The 23,914-nt window shown below is 50.8% G+C and overlaps 1 protein-coding gene across 3 annotated transcripts in view; it reads left to right on the forward strand.

The window, feature by feature from the left end:
* The window catches only part of SGSM3 (small G protein signaling modulator 3), a 57,093-nt gene extending 37,149 nt beyond the window's left edge, over positions 1–19,944 (forward strand). For all 3 annotated transcript variants that reach the window (XM_067559549.1, XM_067559550.1, XM_067559548.1), the window contains 14 exons: positions 1,549–1,694; positions 2,627–2,854; positions 3,617–3,671; positions 10,191–10,318; positions 10,645–10,800; positions 12,083–12,137; positions 12,801–12,850; positions 13,868–14,020; positions 14,254–14,324; positions 14,783–14,831; positions 15,178–15,263; positions 15,738–15,860; positions 17,783–17,843; positions 18,424–19,944. In XM_067559549.1, the coding sequence (XP_067415650.1) occupies positions 1,549–1,694; positions 2,627–2,854; positions 3,617–3,671; positions 10,191–10,318; positions 10,645–10,800; positions 12,083–12,137; positions 12,801–12,850; positions 13,868–14,020; positions 14,254–14,324; positions 14,783–14,831; positions 15,178–15,263; positions 15,738–15,860; positions 17,783–17,843; positions 18,424–18,507 (1,445 nt within the window). In that variant the 3' untranslated portion in view covers positions 18,508–19,944. The remainder of the gene's footprint in view (positions 1–1,548; positions 1,695–2,626; positions 2,855–3,616; positions 3,672–10,190; positions 10,319–10,644; positions 10,801–12,082; positions 12,138–12,800; positions 12,851–13,867; positions 14,021–14,253; positions 14,325–14,782; positions 14,832–15,177; positions 15,264–15,737; positions 15,861–17,782; positions 17,844–18,423) is intronic.
* The last annotated feature ends 3,970 nt before the right edge of the window (positions 19,945–23,914 follow it).

Consider the following 23,914-nt stretch of genomic DNA (forward strand, 5'->3'; position numbering starts at 1 on the left):
AACACATTGTTCTAGGTAAAATATAAAACAGATTTAACTACAGAAAGATAGGTTTTTAATTGATTATAAGTAGCAGGCTTAGAGATCAGAGTTTGTTACTTACGAAACAAAAATAAATTTGCAGTCTAAGTATTAAACAGGAACAAACTAAACAGGATTTGAATCAAGCAGTGTCTCACCCGGACAGATGGTACCAAAAGGTTTCTGTTCCTCCGTATACAGACTGAAACTGCCTTCCAGCCTGGGACCACCCTGCCCCAGTTCCAAATCTTTGTGCTTTGGGGTTGGAGCTGGAGGGGAGATGCCAAGTGATGATGTCACTTCCCCTCTTTTATAGTTTCTTCCTGCTTGCTGGAAAGATCTATGCTTGTGACGTGGGGGTCGGTCGAGTAGTGTCCATTGTCTACGTGCTCTCTCTGAGAAGTCTTCGTATTCAGTTCCTGAGATAGTGGATTCTTTCCTTGATGGTTGTTGGTGAACGATTAACGCTGTCTGGCTACTCCACTGTTACACCTGAAAGGCTGGTTGTTGGTGTTTCCCACCCTCACAAGATATTTCAGTAACACACACACAGCAAAACTTCATAACTTTACACACAATGATAGCACATACAATCCAACAGGATATTACTGTTCAACCAATCAAGACTTTTAAAATGACATCTCACAAGATATACTTTGTACAAAACATATCCTAATTATCTGACAGTGCTGACTATGGGGGTTCCAGGGTGTTGCTTTGAGGTACAGAGTGTCATGTACCCCTTCCCTCCTCCAGCCGAATACATTCAGTCCATGTCCTTTGATTCCTGTGATGGTGATGAATTCTGTGTATTCCTGTTGCTCCGTATCCTGTTTGATTTGCTGCAGGACTTTCCATTGAAGATGCAGAGCTGCAACATTGTGGTTGTGTTTTGGGGAAAAGCTGGAGGTTTCAGGGTTGGGCTTGACTTAAGGGGGGGGGCTTTTCTCCCCCAGGAATGCCTGGGAGTCTTGTGTGTGTTTTTTTGGACAACCAGGAGGTCATGGAAGCTTTGGCACTGGGGTAAGGGGAGATGCAACATGTCTCTCTCTCTCTCTCTCTCTCTCTCTCCTGTTTGGGGGTGGAGCGGGTGGGGAGTGACATTAAATTTTTGAGGAGGAGAGGTTTGAATTCCTGGTGTGTGGCTGTGGCTGTGGCTATTCATACATGCACACAATGTCCCATGTGGTTTGGACATGCTGACTGAGTCAGCGGTCCATGACTTGTTTAAAGAGGGCTCTGTCCTATCTTAGGTCCCAAGAAAAGGACCTTATTCCCATGGCTGTGTTTTATTTCACTAAACACAGTGCATGTGAGCCCCCTACCTCTCCTGGAGCTGTTCACGCTCTGGCTGATGTCATTAGAGTTATCCTCCTTTATAGTCACAGTGGTCAGAGAATTCCCTGGGAATGAGGAGTAGTTGAGGGTGTCCCCTCTGAGCTGGGCGGGCGGCTCTGTGCGGGCTCTCTTCCTTGCTGTTCAGCTAATCACCTGTGTCACAGTCCCTTTCTGTCTCTTCATACACAGAGCTGTCCCTGATCACCCTGCACTGGTTCCTCACAGCCTTCGCTAGCGTCGTGCATATCAAACTGCTGCTGCGCATCTGGGATCTCTTCTTCTACCAGGGTTCTCTGGTGCTCTTCCAGGTCACACTGGGCATGCTCAGTATGAAGGTAACAACCATCTCCTGTGCCCTGATTTATAGCACCTTGGTTTTCTCTTCAGGAAGGAGGAAGAAGGATTTTAGGTGTGAGGCTCTCCTGTAGCCCCTGGTTGTATCTGATTCTCAGGAGTTTACTCTGAGGACAGCAAGAGCCACCATCTTGCTTTCTTTAGAATCTGGGGATGTGAAAGGCTTCTAGTCAGCAATCCATTGTTTGAGATTTGGGGGACTCCGTCAAGAAAATGCCTTCCCTTTCCTGCTGTCTTTCCCTTCACCTCCACTCCCCTTGTCTGACAATTACCCTCTCTCATTTGGTATACCTCTCTGTCTGACTCCTGAGCCCAAAGCAACACAGACTGGAGACTTGTCCTGCCTTCCCTGGCTTTGTAGAGCTCTTGGTTTTTTACTGTCTTTTGGATCAGGATGTAAAACCAAGGTGCTGACCCTCTGGGGATGATAAAGATCCTGTGGTGCTGCTCGCACAAGCCCCCGGGTGTGAGGCCTGTTGTCCTGGCCACATTTAATTTGGTGATTACATTTGTCCACCCTGAACTTTCCTCTGCATTCTGAATAGGAGACATTATCCTGTGACTCTCTTGCGTAGCGTTGTTGGTGCAGGATAGCCATTGTGCTGCACTCTAAGGTGACTGCATTTCAGTGGTGGATGAAGTGATTTCTGTATATGCCTCTGGTATAATGTGCTTTGGGATCCTTGGGTATGAAAGCACTAGAGCAGTGTGAGACGCTGCTGCTGTCTCCTGACCCAACCAGCTTGGACTTTTTCTTATTGATACTTTTAAGAAATAAGCTAGTTGTCCCTGGGTTGAATTTCGTGCCTTGACTTTGTTGTCTGAGGTATGAGTTGGGCTTTTAGCAGTCCTAGTGAGTGTCACTGACATGCTCAGCATATTGTGTATGTGTGGTTTCTCCCCATTCCTGCAGGAAGATGAGCTAATCCAGTCGGAGAACTCTGCCTCCATCTTCAACACTCTCTCAGACATCCCATCTCAGATCGAGGAGGCGGATGTGCTGCTGCGGGAGGCCATGCGCGTTGCTGGATCACTGACAGACATGGCAGTGGAGACCCAGCGCCGCAAGCACCTGGCTTACCTCATCGCTGACCAAGGGCAGTTGCTCAACCCCAGCGCTGCTGTCAATAATCTATCCAAGGTGGGTGCACAGTGCCCTGCCCACCAGGGCTCTTAGAGACTGCTGCTTCCCTTCATGACACTGCCTTCTGGGCTAGCTGGCCAACCACCTTCATAATGGTCTTAGCATGAGGCCATCCTGCCTTAGTGGGTTTTGGCTCCTTGATAAACTTCTCTCACTTTCCCGGGAGGGAGAGTATGTGCTAGGACTGTGATGGGAATGTCACCAACCTGTACTATTCTCACTGCTAGGAGGTCATGCTACCAAACACCCACACCTGCTGCAGCCACCAGACCTCCTGCACCTGAGTGGGTACAGTCAGCCCACACGAGAGGGATCTCAGCAGCTGGCTAAGCACTAAACACTGCCTTTTTCTCTCTTCTTGGAATGAATGAATTTCCTGTTGCAATAGATCTAATGGGTCATCTCCTGTTATCCCTCTCACCAGCCGGTGCTTGGCTGTTCTTGTGCTTTGTCCAGTCCTGTTCTGAGTGTCCCTGGTGGTGATTGTCCACCCTTAGACTAATCCACAGTCTGATAGATTCCACTGTCAGAAATCATTCCTGCTGGTCCTCTTGCTCAGTGTGGTTTGGTTACTGCCCATCCTGTCTGGGACAACTCTGAACAATTCCCCTCTATCCTTGATGAATACACCCCTCAGAGACTTGCTGACAGTCGCTGGGTCTCCCTGCTCCGCTCCAGCCCTTATCTGCCAATCTATATATGTTTTGTTCTTCTAATGGCTCCTCTGAGTCCACTCTGTCTTGCTTTTTCCCCCTTCAGATTGTGCGACGCAGGACCCAGCGCAGGAAATCTGGCATCACCTCGCTGCTTTTTGGTGAGGACAAGCATATTCCTTGCATGTTGTGATGGTGCTGTCGGGGTGGGGGTGAGAGAGAAGCCTGGAGGCAGAGGAGTGGTGGAGGGGAAGGAATGGGTGTACATTCCTTCGGCAACAAGAGGCAGCAAAGTGAGGGGAAGAGATTGAATGGGGAGGAGGGAAGGGAGTTTGAACTTGCTGAATCTGCATTCCCCAAAGCCAAAAGAAGCAGACTGTTCCTGATTGCCACAGGAAGTAGCGTGCTTTCCTCTTTAGCCATTAATCTTCTTGCTGCTGGTCCAGCCACCTCCAAAGTGTGAATCCATTTGGGACAGGAATATCCAAAGTCCTTCCTTTAGAGACTTAAAATGCAACCAGTGACTGTCCGTACCCCTTACCTAATCCGTTATCTCTACTCTGAACACTTTCACATTTTAATTTTCACTGCGGGTGAACTCACCCAACATATAGCTACCATTCATCCGTCAAGGAAACCATTGGCACAACCAAAGAGTAGCATTTTGCATGTATTTAAAAATACATACCTTATGAGATAGCAGAAGCTGACTTCCTACAGTCCGATTGTCAACATCCCTATAAAAAAATAGATCCTCCAGAAATTACCATGTTTTATCCCAGGGCAGATTTTTTTCTGGGATGCTTGGAAAATAATTAGGAACGGTGTTTGTAGGGGTAAAACATTCCTTGAAAGTTTTCCTGATTTTTCTCCTGGCTCATCATGTCTCCAAAATGGCCTGGTTGAGAAACTGAACTCTTGTTGTGTTGGTCTTGCTGAGTGAGGAAAGTGCCTTTAGTATTTTCTGGGAGGTTAATGGGGAACTACAAGCTTAAATAGTATTGCATTAAAAAATTACAATGCAGGATGTTAAGATTACAAAGTCAAGCACTCAGTGGTTAGGAAACGCCAGAGTGAATGTTACCTGTGCAACGTACATCTGTCCCCTTTGTGCATATGCAGTATGTTTCAGTCTTGAATTTCAGGATCACATACAATTATCACAGGACCCTCCCTTATTCAGTGCACGGAATGAATGGTGCTCACTTGATTGAGCAGCTATTCATTATTTTGTTTTGCCACCTCACTGTTTACACCTTTTTCCAGATCATTTATGAATAAGTTGAACAGTACTGGTCTCAGTACAAACCCCTGGGGGGACACCACTATTTATCTTTCTCCATTCTGAAAACTGACTATTTATTCTTACCCTTTGTTCCCTATCTTCCAACCAGTTACTGATCCAGGAGGGGACCTTCCCTCTTATCCCATGACAATTTACTTTGCTTAAGAGCCTTTGGTGAGGGACTTTGTCAAAGGCTTTCTGAAAATCTAAGTACACTATATCCACTGGATTACCCATGTTCAGATGTTTGTGACCCTCCCCCCCCCAAATTCTAGTAGATTGGTGAGGCATGATTTCCCTTTACAAAAACCATGTTGACTCCTAAATTAGGCTTACTGGCCTGTAATTGCTAGGATCACCTCTGAAACCTTTTTTAAAAATTGGCATCACGTTATCTTATCCTCTAGTCATCTGGTACAGAAGCTGATTTAAGTAATAGGTTACATATCACAGTAGTTCTTCAGTTTCACACTTGAGTTCCTTCACAACTCTGGTCTTGGTGACTTATTACTATATAATTTATCAATTCATTCCAAAACCACCTCTAATGACACCTCAATCTAGGACAGTTCCTCAGAATTGTCACCTAAAAAGAACGGCTCAAGTTTGGGAATCTCCCTCACATCCTAAGCTGTGAAGAGGGATGCAAAGAATTAATTTACTTTCTCCGCAATGGCCTTATCTTCCTTGAGTACTTGTTTAGCATCTCGATCATCCAGTGGCCCCACTGGTTGTTTAGCAGGCTTCCTGATTCTGATGTACTTAAAAAATTTTTTGCTGTTACTTTCTGAGTCTTTGGCTAGCTGTTCATCACATTCTTTTTTGGCCTTCCTAATTATATGTTTACCCTTCACATGCCAGAGTTTATGCTCTCTTTCTATTTTCCTCAGTAGGATTTAACTTCCACTTTTTAAAGGATGCCTTTTTGCCTGTAACTCCTTCTTTTACTTTGTTGTTTAACCATGGTTGCACTTTTTTGGTCCTCTTACTATGTTTTTAAATTGGAGATTTACATTTAATTGATCCTCTATTATGGTGTCTTTAAAAAGTTTCCATGCAGCTTGTGGGGATTTTATTTTTGGCACTGTGCCTTTTAATTTTTGTTTAACCAACATCCTCATTTTTGTGTAGTTCCCCTTTCTGAAATTAAATGCTACCATGGTGGGCTGCTTTAGTGCTCCCTCTACCCCACACAGGAATGTCAAAAAATTTTATGTTATGGTCACTATTACCAAGTGGTTCAGCTGTATTCATCTCTTGAACCAGATCCTGTGCTTCACTTAGGACTAAATCAAGAATTGCTTCTCCTCTTGTGGGTTCCAGGACTAGCTGCCTCAAGAAGCAGTCGTTAAAGGTGTCAAGAAACTTTATTTCTGCATGCTGTCCTGAGGTGACATGTACCCAGTCAATATGGGGGTAGTTTAAATCCCCCATTATTACTGATTTTTAAAATTTTTATAGCTTCTCTAATCTCTCTGAGCATTTCAGTCACCATCACCATCCTGGTCAGATGGTCAGTAGTATATCCCTACTGCCATATTTTTATTATTCAAGCATGGAATTACTATCCATAGAGATTCTATGGCACAGTTTGGTTCATTTAACATTTTTATTTCATTTGACTCTGCTTTCTTACGTATATAGTGCCACTCCCGCACCAGTATGACTTATTCTGTCCTTCCAATATGTTTTGTACTTTGTTATTACTATGTCCCATTGATTATCCTCATTCTACCAAGTTACTGTGATGCTTATATCAATATCCTCATTTAATACAGGGCATTCAAGTTCATCCATCTTAGAATTTAGATTTCTAGCATTTGTATATAAACACTTAAAAAAATTGTCACTTTTTAGCTGTCTGCCATTGTGTGATATAATTGAATGGGACTCTTTCATTGGACTGTTTCTCATCAGATCCTACCCGTATTTTATCCTCTTCCATCCTCTCCTCCTTATTAGGATATAGAGAATCTCCATTAATACATCCTTCCCTAAGGAATGTCTCTGTCCAAACCACATGCTCCTCTGCGCCTCTTGGCTTTCCCCCAGCCCTTAATTTTAAAACTGCTCTACGACCTTTTCAATTTTACGTATCAGCAATCTGGTTCCATTTTGGTTTAGGTGGAGCCCTTCATTCCTGTATAGACTCCCCCTTTCCCAAAAGGTTCCCCAGTTCCTAATATATCTAAACCCCTCCTCCCTACAGCATCATCTTATCCACACATTGAAACCCTGCAGTTCTACCTGTCTAAGTGGCCCTGTATGTGGAACAGGAAGCATTGCAGAGAATGTTACCATGGAGGTCCCGGTCTTCAATTTCTTTTCTAACAGTCTTAATTTGGCCTCCAGGACCTCTCTCCTATCCTTCCCTATGTCACTGGTACCTACATGTACCACAATCACTGGCTCCTCCCCAGCACTACACATAATTTTGTCTAGATGTCTCAAGAGATCTGCAACCTCTGCACCCAGCAGGCAAGTCACCATGCGTTTCTCCTGGTCATCAGAAACCCAGCTATTTATGTTTCTAATGATCGAGTCCCCTATTACTATCCTGTCCTTTCCTGAAAACTGGAGTTCCCTCCCACAGAGAGGTATCCTGAGTGCAAGAGGATACCATGACATCATCTGGAAGGAGGGGCCCAACTATGGTATCGTTTCCCCTCTGCTCCAGTTTGATGTTCTCCTTCCCTGAGATTTTCATCCTCCTCAACAGCACAGAGGCTGTCAGAGTGGGGGTGGGACCATTCTGCTGTGTCCCAGAAAGTCTCATTTATGTACCTCTCTGTCTCCCTTAGCTCCTCCAGTTCAGCCACTTTGGTCTCCAAAGCCTGTACGTGGTCTCTGAGGGCCAGAAGCTCCTTGCACCGAATGCACATATATGCCACCCGCCCATAAGGCAGGATGCTGCATTCAGTGCAATGAGCTGGATAGCCCCCACTCTGTTGCTGGACTTCTGCCTGCATTCTCTCTTTACTCCTGCAGCTCTTTCCTTTATTGTTGTTTTGTTTTTATCAGGGGGTGTTTATTGCGTTTAGTTTACAGAATGTTAATGAAGTATATCTAATCCCCCCTCCCCCCAACTCCCCCGCTAAACCACCTTGCAAAACTCCCCTGTTTGCTAGCTCCTCTGGTCGCTTAGGAGCAGGCTTTTTAAACCCCTGCTCTCCTGAGTAGCCCATCCCCTGGCTTGGCTTGGTGGGTCACAATGCTGTTCTGTGATTATCTAGCGCCTAAGAGTTAGGTGTCGTGGTGCTCAGAGTTGCAATGCCAAAGTCCCTTGATGGATCCCAGCTTAAGTGACTTGCCCAGCATCACACAGGAACTCTGCGGTACAGGCAAGGATAAAACTCAGTTCCCCAGAGCATCATTTGAACTACCTAAACCACAAGTCTTTTCCTGCAGCTTCCCACTGCATTCACTACACACCTTTCAACAACCTCAGCAAATAAGGTAGGGAATCTACAAATAACAGCCTCCTTTCACTATACAACCCTGATTAATTTCCTGAGCACTGTGTTCATTCTGTGCACTGAATGGAGCAGAGATCCTGTGGAAATAATAGTAGTGATCATGAGATTAAAGACTGTATCATGATGCATATGCACAATGGGGCCGAATTAAGGTTGCACAGGCAACCTGGCATTTTGTGTCTTGAGTGCTTGATTTTGCAAACTTAACTTTCTTTTAATGTCGTTTTTTGTGTGTAATTTCCTAGGTTTTTTAAAAAGCAAACTGAAAAAATAAATGTTATCATGTGGATCCATATTGACACCCATGTGGTTCTTCAGCAGTATTAGAACCTTTTGATCCACCGCACAGATCTATGTCACTTGAACTAACAGTACCTTACAGCTGTAGTAAGCTGTTATCTGTGTGGGGCAGCATTAACGATGGATGAGGTGCATATATTGCCATTGGATTTCACACCTATTTTCTGACAGCAGAAAAATGTGGAGACTCAGGACTCCTGAATTCTATTCCAGGTTCTGTTGTGAGTGTAATCTAGTGGTTACAGGCCCTACTGCCCCAGTCACAGTTCCCTTCCCCCTCCTCCAGTTCCTAGTACCAGTCCCATCACCCACAAGTCCAGCTCCTCTCCCCTCTGCATTCCAGTCAGGCTGGATGCCAGCAGGGGGAGCATTGAGGGCACAGGACAGACAAACTCCTTGCTTTTGGTTCCTGTGCTTAGTGCCACTGTGGCCCACACCAGCTGGGAGTCCTGCTCAGGGCTGGCATCCCAGGGATAGGAGCACCCAGTGCAGAAACACACTTTGGAAAATTTAGCTGCCAAATTCTAACATATCTCAACTGAGCATGTGTGAACTGAGATTTTCAGAGGCTCATAACTTGGCCAAATTTCAGCAGATTTTCATGGAGACAGCAAGAGACACGTCACTTGCACGAGGGCAACCCCAGCCAAATTTCAAATCCCTGCTCCAAAACAGGGAGGTGCTACAGATGCTCAACAAAATGGTTGTATGATTTTTTTTTTAACATGGACAACATGTATTTTCCCATATCTTGTTCTCAGAAATGGCAAAACCATTTTTACCTGACATTTTCCCAAAAAATATTCAACCTGAGGCAGATGCTTGGCATGGAAAATTTCAGCCTGAACGGTTAAAGTTTAGCAACGTTATAAGCGACTGAAAACACAGTTGTGTGATGCTTCCCATTATAAGACCCTCCTGTAGGCACTGCTAGCTGTGCTGCCTATAATACAGGGTCTTTGGTGGGGTGTGTATACGCCCCACATTAAGGCAGGCAGGGAAATGGCTAACGAAGACTCATTTAGCACCTGCTCCGGCTCTCTTGGAGTCAGTGGGAGTTTTAACAGTGACTTGGATGGGGGCAGAGTCAGACCCTTAGTGCAGAGGTATAGAGAGGATGCAGAGAAAAGGGCCCTGAGGGGCGAAGGGAATGCACACACTCCCCGTCTTCTCCCATTCCAGAAAGCGCACAGGCAGGAGGAGAAGCTGAGCAACAGGACCTCTTTAGATGGGGCCATGCAGCTTATAAGCAGCTGCACTTAAGGGCTGCCTGTTTTCTCATAGCTCCTGCTAGCTTCCCATTTATTGGCAGGGGAAGGAGGAGGCTGAATCAAGCCCCAGTCCCAGTTTCCTGTGTGCTCAGCATAGAGGTGCATGGCCCTTAAAGGGACAGGATGCAGTATTTTGTTTTTCCTCCTCCTCTCATATTGGCCCCTTTCCTGTTACCCATGAGTGGAGCCCAGGTGTTCAGGTGGGTGCAGAGCAATGGTCACAGTCTGGCTAGAGGGAGCAATCATAATTGTCTGTGCTCAGGCTGAGGGAGGGGACAGCCTTCTTTTGTCCCAGCACAGGATTGGGGGTTGCCTTTCTCTTCACCCCCATGTGTCCCTCATTCCCAGGTGAGGATGATTTGGAGGCACTGAAGGCCAAGAACATCAAGCAGACAGAGCTGGTGGCCGACCTTCGTGAGGCGATCCTGCATGTGGCACGGCACTTCCAGTGCGTGGACCCAAAGAACTGCAGCATTGTGAGTGGGGGCCGCACCGTACGTGGCTAACCCTGTGTCCCTCGTACCGTAAGGCCAAGGCCAGGTACCTCTACCAGCCAACACTGCTTGAGCCCTGGAGGAATTACCGAGATCCAGGGAGATCCACCGTGGGCAGGATCTGTGTATGGCACTTTGCCTTTCCCAGGTGGAGGAGGGGAGCCATGCTTGTTCCTGGAGCTAATCTATCTGCCACGGGAGGGAGCAGAGAGTTGTACTGGAGATGGGGAGCACCCCCAGCACATCATCTAGTCACCTGTGAGTCACCTTCTTATTGCTCATTGTGCTTCTCTTCCACACAAACTCAGGACCTGACTCCGGATTACACCATGGAGAGCCACCAGCGGGACCACGAAAACTACGTGGCATGTTCCCAGAACCGCCGGCGCCGAGCCAAGGCACTCCTGGACTTTGAGCGCCATGACGACGATGAGTTGGGCTTCCGCAAGAATGACATCATCACAGTACGAGGGCGGGGGGGCAGGATCCCAGGGCATGATGCATTCTCTCTGCCCCCTTACAGAGAGGACATGTTACAGACATCCACCTCGAGCCGCCACATGGGGCGAGTGTTTCGTCCCCCTGATAGCCTCCTCTCTGGGGAGCAGGGCTGGGGTGTCCCTCCCCTAGCCTTGTGCTGGGTTTCTGTGTGTCTGTGGCTGGGGATTCTGGCTGGGCCAGGAGGGATACAGAATTCCTTTGGGAATGCTGTCCGCCTCCTGCCGGGACTGGTTAGTGAGTTACCCTGACTGTCACAGAGCTCCCGCTCCCCCAGGAGTGCAAGGCAGGAAAGATTTGAACTCAGATCGCAGCTAGATTAGTGCTCTCTGTCACAAGGACACTGGGCCAGCCAAGCGATCATCTAAGGGCACCCAATGGCATGGAAACGTTGGCACCACATCCTTATGCCCCAAGGTGGGGAAGGGAAGGAGGAAAGGGATATCCGCTGCCCAGCAAAGTGCAAGAAGCTGCTGCTCTGAATAGCTGTCGGACATGGGGTGTGTTTTGTTGGCAGCATCGTCCTGTGTCGGCATGGCAGGAAGAACCTGCCTTTTATTCCCATGTCTTGTGGGGCCAAAAGAGCCACTACTGGGGAAGAAAAGTGGAGAGGGTATTGGCACAATGGCTGATCATCATTTAACGCCTCTTCTCCCTCCCTCAGGAACTCCTGCCTATTGCCCATTGCCCGTATAACCCATGCTAATTCAGAGTGGACCTTTATCCCCATCTAGTGGCTGGACCACATAAAGAGACTGCTACAGCCTCTGATCTAGTGAAGTTGGCTCTTTAGCTCAGATGGTAGCGGCTCGTGCTTTTAGATTCTGGGGTCCCAGGTTCAATCCCTGCCAAGAACCCAACTACGGGTGTTGTTGTTCCTGTTTCTGGTGGCTGGGCAGCTCCCACGGGTAGTGAAAGTGGGTTGGTGACTTGAATTTCAGTCATTCAGTGTGCCCCCCCCCCCCCCCCCCCCCCCCCCCCCCCCCCCCCCCCCCCCCACGACCTCTAAGGGTTAAGAAGAAAGTGTTTCCTTACCCTACATGTGCACATTCGCTCTCTGAGGTGACACTTTTTCCATGGCAATGCATCCTATCTCCCAGCAGTCCTGGATGGGATGTGTGGAGAGGGAGAGCCTGGCACTGCACTTGTGCCTGCCCTGTTTTTACCTCCTTGCTCCTGTTGCAGGGCGCTTGTCAGTTGGTGTTTGTCCCTCCCTGAAATCGCCATCTCTCCTCTTCGTTTTTTCAGATCATATCCCAGAAGGACGAGCACTGTTGGGTGGGGGAGCTGAATGGACTGAGAGGTGAGAGCAGATGGGCACATTGGGGGGCTGAGGGAAAGCTGTGGGCAGGGGCTCCAGAGACAGTGAGAGAGCAATTGCCAGTGTTCCACAGATGCTGTTGCCCTCTGTGGTGGCTCCGGCATCTCTGCCTCCCTCTCCCAGGAAGCCAGGTTTGCCTTTCACTCAGTTCCTGCCCCCATAGCCAGAGGCTCTGCTGGTCACCATTGGGGGAGGTGCCTCAGAGTGCAAATCCCCATCACTGTACGCAGCTGTCAGGAGAGAGGGTGGAGGCTGAGGGGGGTGCGGCTCCTTACTAGACATGGCATTCTTCCTGGCAGACGCAGCGACGGAGGGGCACTCTCACAGTCGGGGTGGGGATGGGCATGGGGCTGCTATGGAGCATGGGAACAAGTGCTGTCTGTGGTGCTTGCAGGGAGCCTGCCCTTCAGTAACAACAGGCTTGCAACTGTGTGGATTTCCCGATACACATGGAGAGACTCCAGTGCTGCTTGTTTTTTTCTCCGGGCTGGGCCCACAGTTCCCTCCAGGGGCCACAGGAACCCGCCTCTTTTCTCTTCCCTCCCCCAGGACCTGCAGCAAGTCTGGGTTTTCATTCATGTTCAGCGGGTGGGGGATGTTCCCCATGTCTGTGACTCAGACTTACCCTTTGTCTCCTCTTGGCAGGTTGGTTTCCTGCAAAATTTGTGGAGGTCTTGGATGAACGGAGCAAAGAGGTAAAAATTCCTGTACTTTGTAGGTCACCTTGCAAACCCTGCTGCCCTTCTTACTAAAAGCCGTGCGTGTCTTCCCTGCTGCCATCACCCCTGCTGGTTATCAGTGTTTGTATGCCAGTTTTCCTCTGACCCCCTGGCAGGACCTAGCATAATAGCGTGGTCCGGTGGTGGTAGTTTCCTTGGGCACTTGCCGAATGTCTGCCCACAGGAAGATGGGAGATGCACAGAGAACCAGCAGCCCACAGGGTTGGATGGGAGGGAGGGCAGTGCAGCGCAGTGACTGAGGTTCCTATGACCAGTCTGGTCCTTGGAGGGCCCAAGAGGTGACATCCTGTAAATGTTGCAAAATACTAATCCTGTAGCGCCTCCCACCCCAGAATCTGTGTGTCACAGCCCTGAACGAATGACCCCTCGTGATGGCCCTGTGAGGTAGAGAAGTCTCTGATCCTTCCCCGTTACAGATGGGGGTCTGAGGCACAGAGTGATGCAGTGACTTGCCCAAGGTCACACAGGCACTCTGTGCAGAGCCAGGACTAGGTCCCACATCTCCTGACCCAGAGTCATGGGCCTGAAGCGCATCCTTTCAGGGACCCTGCGGATGCACCGCTTCCCACAGTGCAAAGTCCTGCCTGGAGAGAGCTGTATGGGCTGCCATTGGGCCCAGAGTGTGGCTGTGGAAGGAATTAGCTCCCTGAATGAGAGAGCCTCAGCTAGTCAGTGAGGGCGTGGGGAGGGGGGCCTGGCAAGAGCTAAGTCTTGACGGAACTAGCCTCACTCCCAAGAGGCCTGCTAGCCAGGACATGGGTGCCCCCCAGCAACGCAAGTTCTGAGCTCAGGCAGCAGCTTTCCAGCCCTGAGACTGTTGGCTCTGAGTGGGGCAGGGAGTGTTTAGATGGGTGATGAGAGGATGAGGAGGTTCTGGGTGGGAGGACTGTGTGTCCCCACCCAACACCTCTCTGCTCTGTGGGGCTCTCTCCCTCTGGGAGAGGCTACGAGCTAATTGCTTTCATTCCTCAGTACTCTGTTGCTGGGGATGACTCGGTCACAGAGGGGGTGACGGACTTGGTTCGAGGGACGCTCTGTCCAGCGCTGAAGTCCATCTTTGAGCATGGATTAAAGAAGCCGTCCCTGCTGGGAGGCCCCTGCCACCCCTGGTTGTTTATTGAAGAGGTGAGAATGGCACTCGGGGGGGGGAGGATAGTGGCGCTCTGGCCCGCAGGACTCCAGGGACACAGCCTTCTCAGCTTTCTTCCCTGCTGGGGCACCCCAGTTCAGGCCTCAAAGAGCACTTGGGGTCTGTCCTGGCTCTGCTGTGGGTGGGGCGCTGTTGCTGCAGGTTGTGGATGTGAGGGCTGGGATGCTGTCAGTGGCTTGTAGCTCTGACTCCATCTTTTCCCCACCAGGCCGCCGGACGGGAGGTGGAACGGGACTTTGACTCTGTGTACTCCCGCCTCGTGCTCTGTAAGACTTACAGGTGAGGCTGCTGCAGTCATACTGACAGGCTCGCGCTCTCCAGCCCCTTGCTCCAAGTCCTCCTAGTCACGCCTGCGCTCCTTGCTCCTGTCTGGAAAGGTCATGCTTTCCTTCTGGCCTGTGACATGTTCCCTCTTCTGAACGGGCAGGGCCCTGCACTGACATGCCTGGGACAGCTAGTGGAGCCCTGCTGACACAGACTTCACATGCATTGACAGGTGGTTTTTTGTCTCTAGAAATCCCCCAGTTCCCATGTGTTATGGCTGTGGCTGTATCTCAGCCCCTAGCAATTGCCAGCGTCAGGACCCACAGCCTGGGTCTCCTGGTAGCAGTAGCAGAGCTGTGTTTATTCAAGCAGCGTGGCTCCCATCTCTGGGATGCGCCCCTACCGAGCAGCGTCTTGCCTGAGTTGGCGGACGGCTTTGTGGGGTAAGTTGCGTCTCTGCTTCCATTTTATAGGCTGGATGAAGATGGAAAAGTTCTGACTCCAGAGGAGCTGCTTTACCGAGTGAGTACCTTGCCCGGCCTGCACAGGGGCCAGACCAACCTCTGCAGCTTCCCCTGGTCTTTGCAGCCCGTTAAACTGCTCTGAGCCTCTCCCAGCAGGAGCCCAGAGCTACACCAATGCCAGCCTTGACCAGCTGGTGGCGCTATTGGGAAAGTGACAGGAGCTGCCGTCATGGTGACCCCTATAGGGAATGGCAAAGAACTTTGGGCGTCGGGATTTGCAGCTCCTCCGATCCCAGCCGAGGGCACAAAGCAAAGGGGAACTGCAGGGGGAGCGTGCGCTGGGTGGTGTGGCTGTAGCAGCTCAACATGGGGAATGTAGTAACTGGGTCCTCCCCTCCCGGCAGGCAGTGCAGTCTGTGAACATGACGCACGACACTGCGCACGCTCAGATGGACGTGAAGCTTCGCTCCCTCATCTGCGTTGGACTCAAGTGAGTCATTCAGCCTGTTCTCTTGAGCGTTGCTTCTGTCCTGCGTTTGGGGCGGGTTGGGAGAAGGGAGTGAATAGGAGGCGGGCCTATGAGGTGAGGCTAAGTTGGGGTGGGCGGGAGATACAGGGAGGTGGGCCAGGGTTTGCAAGGTGCTTGGCGCCAGCTGGGAAGCAGTAGTTATTTCAGTCTCCTCCCCACACGCCCTGGGTCACCAAGTTCTGTCCTCCCCGAGTAGCCACCAGCACTGGGCTGGGGCAGAGCACGAACCAGACTCCAGTGCCTAATTTTCAGGTACACTTGACCCAGACTCTCCCTGAGTGAGCAATTCCCTGTTATCCTCTCTGCTCCCTCTAGGGGAAGAGACCCCTATGGATCGGGGCCAGGGGCAGGATTGGAAGCCATGTGGAGAAAGGCCACCCAGCCCTCCAATAACTCCCTGACTGCTAGTTACTCTTCCCTCTCCCCTTCTGGCAGTGAGCAGGTCCTGCACCTGTGGCTGGAGGTGCTGTGCTCGAGCCTGCAGACAGTGGAGAAATGGTTCCATCCCTGGTCTTTCCTGCGCAGTCCCGGCTGGGTGCAGATCAAGTGTGAGCTCAGGTGAGTTCGGTCCCCGGTGCCCAGCCGCAGGCTGGTGGCCTTTGCTGACCCCTCGCTATCGAGCATTCAGCTGGCCACCTCACACCCACCTCTGCCAGCAAAGCCACACCCTGCTCATGGGGATTTCCTCCCAGAGCAGCAGCTGCTCGTTAGCCTGTGTTTGGCATGTGGGGGAAGCAGCAGCTACACACAGGTGCGGTGGCTGCTCCTCTCAGGCCTCTAGGGCTTTGCTATGAACCTGCTGTAATGGAGCAACCCAACTCAAAAGCCCCCCTCAAGGACCCAAGCTCCCCAGAGTCTAGCACTTAGTGGGGCTGGCCAGTTTGAATCCAGCAGGGAGGGGGAGCAGCTGACAGTGCCTGTGCTGGGGTCCTGATAGAGAGACAATTCCTTCCCCAAAGGCTCAACCAGGGAGGGTAACCGGGTGGGCAGGGAGTGTGGAGGCGACTGGAGGCCTGTGTGAGCATCAAGCTGGCTAGAGAACAAGATCAGCTTAAATGGCGACATGGTGAGGGAACAGAGCTTCAATCTGGCGGCATTGCTGAGGCAAACCGACTGGCTTCTCTCCTTCCCTTTCCACACCTGCCCTGCTGGGGGGCAGCAAGTGGGCTTGGGCTTGGGCTTCCCCACCCCCAGCACACCTGCCCTCTGCCCCACTGCCAGTGGGGAGGGACATGAGCCAGTTCCTGGGAGCTCTGCTGCTGGCTCAGGGCCCAGTCCCAGCCCAGCCTGTGTCAGGTCCACAAGTTCCATCCCTGCCTCTGCTGCTGCCGCCTGTCTCCCTGCTGGAAGTTGCCTTTTACCAGCCTGTTACTTCCACCCCCCTTCACCCTTGCTGGAGTGTGACAGGTTCCCATCCTAGGAGCTGGCAGCTGGCCTGGAGCCACTGTGCTGTTGCCCGCTCCTGCTTGAAGAATTTCCCCAGGAGTGAGGGGATTCCCTTGAAGAGGCAGCAGTTGTTTACAGAGAGCTGCTGCTTTGCTCAGTCAGGACATGGGAGTAGGGCCCATTGCAACCCAAACCATGCAACCAAGCGCCCCAGCCTATTGCACGTTGTGGGGTGAGAATTTTCCCACCAGGGGATGGGGCTCACCTGGCCAAGGGCAATCACCCCTGGGTGAGGGCTGAGCCTGAGGCGGCCAGGGCACAGCCTGGGGGCGCTGAAGCCCAGGATCAAGTGGAAGAGGTGGTCTGTTGCCATGTAACAAAGGATTTGCCATGAGCACCGGTGAAACTCTAGCCCCAGTGCTGCCGCTGCCGGGCCTTGGCCAGCTCACAAAGGCTCCCTGTCTCCATTGGTAAAACAGGGACCACGGGTGAGGTAGGGGGTTCAGCCCTCTTCATCCTACCCCCACTGGGCAGACATTAGCTGCCTATAGAAGGGTTTGAGGATCAGCTCAGCCTCCTCCCTTTCTCTCAAGGCAAGTGTGTGGTAAGAGTGCCTGGCCTGGCAGCAGGGAAGCGGTGTGGGGGCAGGGCCTAATGAAGGTATTCCAGGCATTGAGGTGCCCCCACTCAATGAGGAGCTGGAGTCCCTGCTTCCTGTTCCAGAGAGACATGGAGGGAAGCAGCTGAATAGGCCCCAGGCTGTATTAGGTTGGTCTGGGCCTGCTACCCCATCCTCCTCCTGTCACATGGAGTCCTCTGCTGGGTGGAGGGGCCCAGAGCAATGGCTGTTGTAGTGAACTTCCCATTGAGATGCATGGGGCAGTTCACACCTCTCTGAACCGTTCTTGCAGGCTGGCTGCTGACTCAGGCAGATGTCTCTGCATCCAGTTGCAGTTAGATTGGTTTTTTTCAAGCTTTTTTCCACAGCTGAGGGCACTAGAAACTTGTCTCCTCCTTTCTAATAAGAGTCTGATACAAAACCATCCCTACCATGCGACTGTAAGGGCAATAACCATTGCCTTGTTGTATTGCAGAGTCCTCTCCAGATTTGCATTCAGCCTCTCTCAGGACTGGGAACTTCCTATAAAGAGAGAGGTGAGTGGCCCTGGACCCCTCTTCCCCAAGTATAGCCTGCCCGCCCTGTTTCCTGGTGCGTTAAACAGTCCCTATGCTGCAGACACACTTTACTCAAGGGACCTCAACCAGAATTGACACTGAAGCTGATGCCTGGTCAGCTCAGGGCCTTGTGAGCCAAGGAACAGTCCCTTCCCGGTTGAGCAGCCTCCGCCTGTCTCTGACTCTGTGGTCCTGCCCTGGGAGAACATGCATGGAATCACCAACTCCCTCCTGGGTGTTTGGATCAGCTCCTGCCTGCCTCATGGGGGGAGAGGGGGTGGAGCAACCAGTGGTTCCTGCCCTGAGGGGTGTGGCTTGCTTCCTCCTCTCTTGGCTGGGAGATTGAGCATGGGACTGCTGGAGAATAAGGGTCTGACTCATTAAGCATCACCAGCCCTGAAGGGCTAGGGGAGGTAGTCGCCCTGTTACCAGGTCCCTCCATACCCTGACCAGATACAGAGCGCAAGCAATGGAGGGGGGAGAAGCAGCAGCTGTCTACAAAAGCCGCACCTGCAGGGAGCTGCTTAGTGACACTGGGCCCTTTCCTATCCTCCTCTAGGAGAAGGAGAAGAAGCCGCTGAAGGAAGGAGTACAGGACATGCTGGTGAAGCACCATCTCTTCAGCTGGGACATAGATGGCTGACCCCACTCAACCCACATGCCTCTTCCTCCCCTGCCCCCAGCTGAAGTAACAGCCTCTCCCATTTATTTTGACAGTGCTCCCCTTGAGGCAGTGGGGGGTGAATCTTCAGAGGGCATGTGATGCTGTAGCAGGCAAAAATCTTTCCCCAGCCTGTGCAACACCCCGTGCCAGCTGCCCCACTCTCATTCTCATGTGTTCCCTCGGCCCCCTCTATAAGTGTTGCTCTCAGGGGAGGTGGGAGCTGTGCCTTGCTGTACTGAATTCCATGGGACAGATCTCTACCTTCTCCGGGGGAGGTTCTTATCTGCAGGTGGGCCCCCTCTCCCCAGGGGTTAGTGAGCGTATCTCTGTTGCCACTGGAGCCCAGAATGTGGTAGTGCAGCTGCCCCTAACTGCAGGGTCGAGAGGGGAGGAAGAGAGTGCTTCTCCCTGGCCTGTGGTGGGAAAAGAATGACTGAAGGGGTGAGGCAGGGCAGCAGAACCACAGGCTGACCTGAGCTTGCCCTGGCTCTTGTGCTTTGGGACCTGCTCTCTGTGGAAGGGAGGGAGGCAGGGGCTCCTGTCCTGGAGCTGGGAAACCACCTGATTTTTGGCTTGTTGCCTTAGCACTGTAAGGGACCAGCCAGTTACTGACTATAACTGCCTATGGGGCTTTTTCTCAAAGGTTTTGGAGTCAAGCCCCAGCGCTCTCCTACCCCGACGGAGGGTCATGCTGCTGTGTTAACCAAAAAGATGTAAATTAGCTCTCACCATCTCTGTATATTTTGGCATCACCTTAGCTCAGGAAGTGGGTTCAAGACTGAGCTGGCTCAGGGAGATGAACTCAGACTCTGCCCCCTGGGAGGCGGCTGAGGGACTGTAAGGCAGGCATGGAGAAGCACGAGGGTAGCGCTGGGACTGGAGTCTGTGACTTTAGCAATGAAAGCACTTGTCTGTGAGCACAAACTACTGATGAAATGACACTAGATTCTTACTTTGGGGATGTAAATAAAGTGCATCTTGGGAGAGCTTTGCTGGTTTTCTCCAGAGGGTTGTGGGGCTGGAGGAAGAAAAGAAATGAGCCTTCAGTTGCTCTTGGTGCTTTTGCAGTCTCCTTGGGGGGGAATGCCTGCTCTCTGTGCGCCTGGGGGGAAATGGCTGCTTTACAGGAGCAGAGAATGGGTCTCCCTCAGTGACCTAAAATCCCCTCTGCTCACTTGTCCCTGCCGCCAGCTGAAATCCTTTACAGTTTGGATTAGAATTTAGCAAAGGTGAGAGACCTGATGTGAAAGGGCTGTAGGTGTGACCTTAGTACCCCTCCCACAGGGCAACAGTGGAGCCAGGAAAGACTAGGTAAAGCCTGGTGTGCTGACTAAAAGCAGGTATCCTAACCCCGTCCGGCAGGGCAGGGCGAAGGAACTGAATATTCAGGACACCGCTGCTGGTGACATTTTTAAACAGTTTTACCCTGTACAAATAAAAATCACAGCCATGGAAACTTAGCCGTGTAAAAAAGACAAGAAAAGTCTTTCTGAACTTGTTTTCATGTGTCATGCACCTAAAAAAAAGTTCTGTGCAAAGCACGCCTGCTCCTCAGGAGAGGGGGGTGGGGAAAGGAAACAGTCTCACAACAGGAAGATGTGAGCTGCCCTTTGTACTGACAGAAGGGAAGCAAAGAAAACAGTAGAGCCTTCCTAGACAGCGCTTTAGGGATTGTGCACTCCTGTATCCTAAACCCAACCTCTCACAGGTTGGAGGCAAGTCAGAGAGGGTGCGGCGGAGCACATGGTCTACCACCCTGTTTCCACTCAAGTGCTGCTCCAGCAGGAACAGAGCCATTTGCAGGACAGCATCTCCCAGCAAGGCTAGATTAGTACAGTAACTTGCGTTCAGGCTGTCACCCCTCTGAGTGCTGCACTGCAGGCTATGCATATTCTTGACCAGAGCCTAAATAACTTCCAGTGCACACTGCAAGCGCCCAGCTGCGGGCATAGATGGAGCAGACCCACCACTGCTCCAGTGCCTTCTCACATATGAAACCTGGAAGAGGAAGGAGGGCAGGTGGTAGATACACAAAACAGCTTAAGAACTCACAGTTCGGCAACATGGAGGTGAATCAAGGACAGGTCAGAGCACTGTGGCACCCCCAGTAGTGTCAGCTATGGATGCAGGGCTGATGGTGTAATGTTTGACAACTGGATGAACTAAGGAGCAGGTTGCAGCCCTGCACGTTTCTGCTATGGCAAAAGTGCTACAGCAGTTGACTGAGCTTTCAGGTGCTGAAGGGGCTATTTCACAGCAGGTCAAGCTACACTCAGAAACCCTCTTCGCCAGGCTCAGTGGAAACGGGCTATCCTTTCGGCCAAGGATACAAGAAGTCTGGGAGAAGCGCTAATGGTCGGTAGAAGACAAGGGCCCTACTTACATCTAACATTTGAAGACTAGCATCCTCGGTTGAGGTAAGGGGCTTAGGATAAAATATACCAGTGAATGGATATCTTGGTTGACATGAAATTCCAACAAGACAGCAGGAAGGAAGCGAGGACAGGGCACTCTTAACACAGGGCATGGTAGGTCTGCCATGAACATGCTGAGATCTCATTCTGCTGGCTGAGGTGACGGATATAAGTCTTGAGAAAGAGAGGGCAGATAGCCACGGGTTCAAACGCTGGGGGAGTCCCTCAAGGCACTGATGACCAGAGTTAGGTCCCCTAAAGGTGAGGGATTCTGGACAGGAGGGAATAAATTGTATAAACCCTTAAGGAATATGGCCTTGGATGGGCAACAACTGAATCCTCCTCCCTAGGGGACTGAAAGGTTGTAATAGTAGCTTGTTGACTTCTGTGGCTTGCAAAGAGAAGTGAGAGCACCAGGCATGGAAGCATTTCCACACTCGCAGTAAATCCTATGATTAGAAAGTTGCCTGCTACACAAGAGAACTGACTGAACATTAGCTGAGCAGTTCAACTCTGACAATCAGCAGGGAGCCATGCCTTCAGGTTCTGAGATGAGAGGCTGGGATGGTTCCAGGTGCCAGGACTCTGACAGGAGATGCCCACCCCCCCCCCCGGCAAATGTGGAGAGGCACTGCTCTAGCAAGATGAAGTAGATCCAAACACCACACTTGTCTCAACTAAAGGGCACTATCAGGATAGTCATCAACCCTGCTTGCCTGTTTGTAGGGATGTAGGCATAGGGCAGGATGGGGGGCCCAGGTGGTAGCAGGGCATCTCCCAAGGAATTATGGCCATATCCTCCCTGGGCACAGAACAGGTGATGTTTTGCACTGGTCAAGGTTGCGAAGAGGCCCCACATGTGTGGCAGAGGCTGGGGAAGGTGGAGCTGTTGAGCTTCTCCTAGTCATGCTGATGGAAGTCCCTGCTCAGGCAGTCTGCATCTGTGTGCTGAAGGCTCAGTTGGTAAACCGCTGAACATGAGGGGAAATGCACCAGTACCACAGCCATAGCAGTTCTGCATGAGGACTGGGAGCTTGCTCCCTCTTGTAGTACACAGCCGCCCTGTTGTCCCACTTTACCCTAACAGAGAGGCCCTTTCTGCATAGGGGGCTTCCCTTAGTTCCAGGACGTTGATTTGGAGCACTCTCTCTTATAAGGGCTATTTTCCCTATGCTGCAGCACCCCACCAATGTGCCCCTCAACCCAAAAAAGAGTCAGCCACTGTGAAGAAGAGAGTGGCAGACTTGGGAATAGGGTGCCTACCTTCAGAAGATCTTTCCAGAGAGGCTAAGTAGGACTCACAGAGGCAGAGTCTGGAAAGACTGGGGTGCACATAGTCTTTAGCAAGGCCTGAAGGCAGCTGAGATGCAATCTTGCATGTGGCATAACAACCGTGTGTAGGCTGGCTTTGCCTAGGAGCTATAGGCAGGCCCTTGCAATTGGTTAAGGCTGAGTGGCCTCTGTGGCTCCCAGAGGATGTCCATTTTGGTACCCTTGAGTTGGTCACCTAGGCTTAGATGAACCTGCTAGAAGTGTCAGACAGTACCAAGAAAGGTGCCTCTTGGGGCTGCTTCATTGAAAACTTCGCTGAATGAGAAGTGTTAGGCAGTACCACAGCCTCAGCAGTGCCCTTTGTGAGACACAAGCTCTCCCTTGAGTCAATTCTAAGAGGTGACTTACCTCCCCTTTGAGTCTCAGGCAGGAGAAAATGGCCTCCTTCTCTTAGAGGCCTTCCTTTCTGAAGCTGCCCTGGAGTCTGGAAGTCACCTGTATCGCATGAGAGGTTGAAGGGAGAAATCAGGCCCTGCTGGGGCAAAGCAGTGTTCCTGGAAGAGGAGATTCAGTCTAGCCTCTCTATCCTTGTAGGACCTGCCCTTAAATCCCATAGAGACTTTGCACTTGGATGGGACATGAGATTGTCTGAGGCACCAGAGACTGCCAACCGCTATACGGAAAAGATCTGTGGCAGGTCTGGCAAGGCATGAACACCAGTGTCTTACGCAGAACCTAGGGAAGTGTCATAGACCACATAGGTTGAGGTGGTAAGAATTTCAGAGGGGGAGCCTCCCATCCAGCACACAGTTGTGCTACAATGAAGAAAAAATAAATCAACAAAACTAATGATGTAAAAAAGGCAGGAAAGCAGCTAGTAAGCTGCTGACGCTGCAGTTGCTCCAGCTTGAACTGTAAGCAGTTGAGAAAGAAGTGAGTCCATGTCTCCCTACATGCCTTCATGTGGGAGCACAAGAACCTGCACTGCACACATGCTCACCCACTGACTCTGCTATTTACAATCGTTGGTCAATAGTGCAGGGTGCATGCATGCCCTACACTGGAGCACTCATAAGGGCACACTCTAAAGAAGGCAGCACACTCACCTCTACCTTGAGCCAATGGGAAAACATTTTACGTCTTGGCAATACAGAGGAGGGTTAAAGGCTGCCCTCTCTTCCCAGTGACGACAGAGAGAAACTTGCTGTTTGTGTGCAGGCAATTAGTTCCCCCTCCCTGTATGGAAATGTCCCCACAGTGCCTCATCATTTCTACCCACTAACCAAGAACAAAATCCTACTGCATTTGAAAGCAAGACAGAGCATGCTGGGAAGGGAAAGCTGCAATTAATGCACCTGGAGATTTAGGATCTCTTCTCTTCTCTCCCCACCTACCTCCATTTCAAAGACAAGAGGTAAAGGGCTCTCAGCCTTCCAGGGCAGGGATGTCCCTGTATCACTCCCTTCACCATTGCCTACAGGACAGATCTCTTGATCATGTTTTTTGTTTATTTTTTATTAAAATGGATTTTTCCAAATATTTGTAACTGAAAAAATAATTCAATGTACAGCTCCATTCTCTCCCGTTAACTCATCACTCTTGTCCTTTTTCCAGTTGAGTGTTCATGCTGGAGCCTATTGCCTCAGGCTGTGCTGATCACCCCTTGCTGGTGCTGCATAGTGGAAGGGAGAGTGCACACT

This window comes from Emydura macquarii, unplaced genomic scaffold, assembly GCF_026122565.2.
Source record: "Emydura macquarii macquarii isolate MOO-44397 ecotype Brisbane River unplaced genomic scaffold, CSIRO-AGI_Emac_v2 contig_2205, whole genome shotgun sequence".
NCBI classification, from domain to species: domain Eukaryota; kingdom Metazoa; phylum Chordata; order Testudines; family Chelidae; genus Emydura; species Emydura macquarii.